The following is a 6466-nucleotide window of genomic DNA, read 5'->3' on the forward strand; positions in this document are numbered from 1 at the left end:
CTGGCATTAATTCTTAATTCAAAAGAACTACTTTGACATGCTGTTTTACAATTCAATCCCTGGAAGTGCAAATTAGTACCTTTTTAATCTTTTTCCTTTTACTTTAATTCAAGTTTTTATAACATCATTTAGCCCTCTCCTAACTTATTATTTTAAACACTTATAATGAAAATCCTTAAATTAATTAGTAGGCAGAGAGAAATATTTAGAGACTTGGTGTGAAATTTGCAATTTTTATTATTACGGGTTGTTCTTTGGATTCCTACCAAAAGCATTTTTAACAATCCAATCCATATAATTTGTAACATCGGCAAAGACGGAATAGTATTTTTTGCTGCAAACGAAAATTGTGTTTCCGTCTACGTTCTCCCGTTTATCAGGAGCAAAACTGGTGATTCCACGCAAGTAGTGCCGACCATTGTTGTAAATCGTCAAGCCACCACCGCTGTCGCCAACACAAGTTGTTGCTTCTAAAATTTTATGGACTTGCTAAAATTTGAATTTAAACCAAAAAAGTTGTGTTACGGTTGGGTATGCCAGCGCAAAAGTTCAGAGTTGGCTTTAAATATTTCCCGAAGAAATTCTTATTATTGGAAAAGCACGTCCGATGTGTAACAATGTCAAGATAGGCCTTTTGCAAAACAGCAGAGCGTTTGTTTTCCGCAGTCAGTCCCCAACCGGCGACCTAAGTATTTAATTATTTATTAATAAAGAGATCCTTCATAGGTCAAAAAGTTTTCACCTCTCCCTGTGAGCCGGCAATTTTTTCAATGTCGTTATCTTTTTCGGCCCACAAACACGCCGGCTGCACCATTTCATTAAAAGTCAGAACTTTTGGCTCAATAATCAGCAAGGCGATGTCATTTTCGAAATTTTCTGCAGATTGGTTGTATTCAGGGTGGATCAATACCTCTTTTGTCTGAAAATTAAATGCTATAAAATTATTATTTTATTCAAAAGAAAAAATTCTCACAAAATAAGACTGCCTGAAGGGTTCCATGTGATTGGATTTGGAGGAATCATACTTTCCAAAAGTCAACTCAACCTGACTTGGGCTAAGTAACAAAAGATTTCCTCTCACTTTCTCGTTCAAGCAATGAGCCGCTTAAAAGTCGATTTTTTAGTAAAAAAAATTTGTCCACAATTTTTTTTTTTTTACCAGTTAAAATGGCTGTATTTGAAATTAAAGTGCCACCACAGGCGTCAGTGTAGATTCCCCTCTTGCCGTGCACATTGATACTGACGTGCCATGGGGTTGCTCCTTTTTGGTCATTAACGCCCCCAAATACAAGGCCTGTGGGCCGCTGGTCGTCGGTTGACCTAGTGCGCCTTCTTGCAATGTTCTGCGCGATTTGCACCTTTCCGCAGTCCGGATAGCTGAGGCCAGTTTTAAATTCTATCATTTTTAATTGATCATATTTGTTTCAAAATCAAATTAATTTAATTACGTATGGGTGTTTTCGGTGGCGGAATGTGTGGCATCAGGGCCAAATCTGGTGCCAAAGAAACGACCTCACGCAACCAGGCGTTCACGTCCGCAAACGAACCAAAGTGATTATAGTCAGAATTAATTATAAAACTTATAAGCCCTCTCAGAAAATATCGAGTTGCTCCATTTTGTTCTTTTCTGCCATTTATCAAGACGCGTTGAGACCATAAACCTGAAGCAATTTACAAAAAAAGTAAAATTTGTGATTATTTATAAATTAAAATATTTCACTTACTTGTGCATATTTGTTCATCAAAGTGAGCTCGCCAGTATGGCATACTGTCATTGAAGGTGACATCATTACTTCTGACACAACAATTTCCTTGCTCGGGAAGTTTTCCTTTGATCAATTTCTATGGAAATAAGATTATTTTTAACTATAAAATTTTTGTTATTCCTGGAATCTATTAAAATACTCACCGTGTTAAACCCATAGTACGAGTTGGAGTTACTTAAGTCGTCTGAATTGTCGCGGTTGTAAAGACATATTGGCATCAAATTCCTTTCATTTAAATTTAGTTTACTTGTGAACATGTACCACATCTTTTCCTTCAATGAATGTGACCGCAAAGGTGTCACATTGATAACCTGGAATAATGTTGTCATTCGGAAAATAAAATTATGCAGATAAATTTATTTAAATTGGTACCAAGTACTTAACGGGAGCAAAATCAGATAATTATAAGTTTGCAGTGAAAAGTTTTGGGAGCAAGGAGTGGTAGCAGGTAGATATAAAAATGCCAAAGGCAGTAAAAGCTGAAATAAATTTAAATGTTATGCTCGGCCTATGCATTAAGGCCTCCTTATTGACATCTACAACTCCTGTTTGCGGAAAATCGGCCCGAAATTTTTGGACCCAGATTTTTTTATAGATTCCTGCCCATCAGTGGAGTTGATTGCACAAAGAAAAATGGGGGGTCGCGCGGATTAATCTTGAAATATGATATTTTGAAATTTAACAAGGCGTTTTATGGCGATTTTTGTTTTTGGCGATTAAAAAAAATCTGCCCGAAATTTTTTGCTCAAAATTGCACAAAATGATAATTGAATGACCCTACACAGATTCGCAGAAAAAAATTGGGGGTTCATGGGGCAAAAATTTTACATTGGGCATATGGGAGATCAAAAAAACCTCTTTGGTACTCTTAGCATTGCAATAAGGAGTCCTTAATGAATTAATGCTACAGAAATATTTAAAAACATTTCCTACACTCCCTGAATGAAGTTTAAATATGCTTTTAAAGTCTACTAGATAAGAATAGGAAGCGTTTTTCTATTTACCTTCAATTCCTGCAATAGTCGCTTATTATAAAAGCAGCCATCTTCATGATTGGAGCAGGACTCGCCTCCAAAAACTTGCATTTCTCCAAAGTTGTTCAAATTCTCGGAATATTCACAATCTAATTACGGAATGTGCATTCAAAAAAATATCGCAAAACAAATTAAAAATTTTACAAGTTAAAATAACCGATCTGCCAGAAATTAATACACCCCAGCAAAATTCGTCGCTATCTTTCATCTTTGTAACAATAAACCAGGATGGTCTGTCATTTTCTGTTGTAGGGTCAGATGTCCAAATTCCACAGCCTTCAAAGCTCAAATTTTCTCCTCCTCCAAAATCTTAATTTTGTAATATACAATAATAAGTTTTTACTGGCATATTTAATTTTTTGCGCATACCTGGTGCTGAGAATTTTTTCCTGTCTTTTGTAGGACAGAAATCATAGAGTTTTGTCGTTTGTTTGTAAATGTCTATATCTATAACTTCTTTTATAGTAAAAAGATCGCTGTTGGTTGCTTTTTCATTCTGTCCGCACGAACATGAAATTCCACAGGCGGCAAGCATGATAAAAAACAATGTCTTCATTATGTCTTAATTGTGTTTACATACTAAAAAGAAAGTAAGAATTAATTTAAAAAATTACCAATTTAAAAACAAGCTAGAGGACAAAAATTCTCTGCTTGCAATAAAATTTATTTAAATACCTGTTTTTTTCGCCTCATCTTTTTGAGAAATGAATATAATATGTGAATATTTTTGGCTAAAATAAACATGATGCCTACATGTATAGCAAGCTCTTGAATTAAATTTAAAGAAATCTCTGCTAGTTCGTTCCTATGTTAACTAAAAAATTTACTTTGAGATTTTACCAAACTCAATTTAAAAATAAATAAAGTTAGCAAGTGAAAATGTATATATCAGATTTGAAGTAAGAATTAAGAGTATAAAGTAAAAATTTACATTCTTCAAATATTTCAAAAACCACTATTCTGTCAAACCATGAAAGTGAAAATTTGATCTTACCTCGACAACAGCAAAACGCTACTGTTTGTAAAACGTTGCGGAGAGAGAGAACTTTGCGCAAACAATTATATTGACTGCGAGAGGAAGGGGCAAACCAGTTTTTACTTTAATTATATTATTCGGTTCTTTTTCCTTCTCATTCAGAACTTAAAATTAGTGTCTTGCTTAAATTCGTTATATTTTGTCAAAAAGAAAATTGAGAAACTGTAACATTGAATTTTTTTTATTGAATAATGGTTATTATTTTTACTCTAACAATAAGACCTTCAATTTTCATTTAAATTCTAATGGAATTTTTCCGTTTATTTGGGTTTTGACTAGCTTTTAAAACCGTCCTTTTCCATTGGAATAATATCCACACCGTATCATTTCAATTAGTTTTTTTTTTTTCAAAACGGTTTCTCCTCAGTTAAAAAGAATTGTGGGGAAAGCCATTATTTAATTTCAAACTGTAGTTATTCTGGTTTGACTCATGCATCATTCATGAATCAACCCATCTTATTCTTTATGCACAACAGTTTTTTTCTCCTGACCCGCTAATCTCCTTCCTATATACTCACCCAGAAAACGTGGAACATTAAAAATAATCCAGTTTAAATTAATTTGTCTCGTGCTTGCAAACGCAGTGCATAATTTGCGGTCTTGAACTTGGAATTTCCTTCCACAAAATTATCTCCTTTCAAGGTAGCAGAACTGGTGCTTCGCATATACTTTGGTTGACGGATGTTTGTGGTGAATTGTGGAGCGTTTATAAGGAAATTGTGCAAAGTCCAATTACTGGGATTTTGTTCGAGACTCTTTAATATTCTTGATGATTCTTGAACGAGAAAATATTATATGCTAGCTCTGCTCGTATTTTGGTCTTAAAACATGATTAATTTGGCAACAAAATAGTTAAATGATTCAAAGTGATTCTACTCCAGCTTGGTGAGAAGGTTTAATTTGGAAACACTTTTGCTTTCAAAATAAGTCTATGAGATTTAATAAGTTGCTTACTAGAGCTGGTTGCCAATTCGCTCTCAATATAATTTTGTTTTAAATTTCCCTTTTTGGCCTGTGGTGAGTGAATAAATAAAATTAAATCAAAACGTTTCAATTCAGGGAAAAACGAGTCCCTTGAAAAATTAGAGATGGGTTTTCCTGTTAAAGTGTTCTTCTAGTTTTATTTTTCTAAGCTATACAAACAAATAAAGCGTAAAAATAATTATTCGCTTCCTAAAGAAATTTTGAAATTCGAAAATCGGTGGAAAAAAAGTACAATTTTTTTACTTCAATGAAAAGAAAAGGACGTGAAAATGCTCTGCCGACTTCAGCATCATAAAAGTGACATGGTCTTGCTTTTTTATCTCCTTTTTCCTCGTTATTTCAACGCCAAACGACGTCGCTCGTCACCGCCAACCATACACGTCGGGCGTGTTTTCGCGCAGCACCGAGTTATGCAACCAGTCTGGCGGACGTGTTCCGCAATTTGCCTACGTGCGAGAATTGCAGGGGCTGGAGAGCTGCAGCTTTCCTTTACAAAAGCGACTAGCTTCAGTATTTTCTGCTATACTCAGAATTTTAATTAACAAGTGGCGCAAGAGCATGCTGCTGAGACTGCTTGCAAAATTGCACCAAACAAACAAGAAATGTTGAAAATTAATAAAAAAAAATAACAATTTTTTTATATTATTATGCAAGAAAAAGAATTCCATACTTAGCATGCGTATTTTTATTATTAAAATGCAGGGTCTATAATTTTATTGATTGCTTTTTGTTATTTTATCTCTTTTCCATCCCTGCATTATCTCACAAATAGTTTTATCTTTTATCACCATTTTCAGAGGAAAAGTAATATTAGGTGTTCCTGTTATTTTTATTTGTGAACGTGTGTCTTCGGCATGGCTTCAAGCTCAACCGAGCAGTTAATAATTAATCAGGTGGTTTTCCAAATTTAATTTTCATCAAAGAGGCAGAAAAATTATGTTAAAATTTTCAGGCGATTCGAATTTACGCTGATTTGCAAGAAGGAAGATTTGGCCATTATGCAGGGCTTGAATCCATAGAAAATCTTGTAGAGCTTAAAAAATATTGTCCCTTGGCAAGTATAAATATAATATTATATTTATCCTCTTTCTATTTTCAAATATGAAAAATCTTCCGACTTTTGTAAAATACTGATTTATAACAAAATTAATTGTATAGTTGAATGAGGATGATTGTCAGGCCATCTACAGAGAAATGGCAACTCTAGGCCGACAACTACTTAAATCAAATTCAACCCTATCTGCAAATGAATTTTGGAAGATGGTTGTAATCGTTGTAAGCAGGCAGTTTGAGTACAGACGTGTGTACAACGCAGTTAGGTGGGTACAGGAAAATAAATTATTACAAAATAAATTAAAGAAAAATTGTTAAATTATTTCAGTAAAACAACGGAAAGAAATAGAGAGCGTCTATTAAAGAAACTGAAGTAAAATTAAAAAAATTTATTTATAATTTTTATTACTATTTGAAACAATAAAAAAAATGCACCTGCTTTAGCAAATTCTTTCTTTTTTTTTATTAAGAACCACAAACCATGCAAAAGAAATTTTATGTTTCTTGATAAAACTGCTAAAAATTAAGAAAATCTTTCCTATCATAATTAAAATAAAAAGTCGTTTTGATTTTTAATGAAAATGCAACGGCTT

The 6466-nt window shown here is 33.5% G+C and overlaps 2 protein-coding genes across 2 annotated transcripts; one reads left to right on the plus strand and one right to left on the minus strand.

Annotated features, from left to right (window-relative positions):
- Window positions 1–23: 23 nt before the first annotated feature.
- On the minus strand, window positions 24–3822 carry LOC132192378 (enteropeptidase-like). The gene is made up of 12 exons (XM_059612311.1): window positions 3795–3822; window positions 3170–3379; window positions 2945–3109; window positions 2771–2889; window positions 1910–2077; window positions 1725–1842; window positions 1449–1661; window positions 1160–1396; window positions 974–1104; window positions 743–919; window positions 526–685; window positions 24–470 (listed from the first exon to the last, which is right to left on the minus strand). Exons 2-12 carry the CDS (start codon window positions 3354–3356, stop codon window positions 241–243), a joined length of 1905 nt encoding a protein of 634 aa, XP_059468294.1. The 5' UTR covers window positions 3357–3379; window positions 3795–3822; the 3' UTR covers window positions 24–240.
- Window positions 3823–5617: 1795 nt separating this feature from the next.
- On the plus strand, window positions 5618–6250 carry LOC132205675 (uncharacterized). Its single transcript, XM_059634917.1, has 4 exons — window positions 5618–5713; window positions 5773–5874; window positions 5979–6139; window positions 6202–6250. The coding sequence occupies exons 1-4, from the start codon at window positions 5675–5677 to the stop codon at window positions 6248–6250; spliced, it is 351 nt and encodes a 116-aa protein (XP_059490900.1). The 5' UTR covers window positions 5618–5674.
- Window positions 6251–6466: the final 216 nt, after the last annotated feature.

The sequence above is a fragment of the Neocloeon triangulifer genome, unplaced genomic scaffold (genome assembly GCF_031216515.1).
Source record: "Neocloeon triangulifer isolate White Clay Creek 2 clone unplaced genomic scaffold, ASM3121651v1 ptg000003l, whole genome shotgun sequence".
In the NCBI taxonomy this organism is placed as follows: Eukaryota; Metazoa; Arthropoda; class Insecta; order Ephemeroptera; family Baetidae; genus Neocloeon; species Neocloeon triangulifer.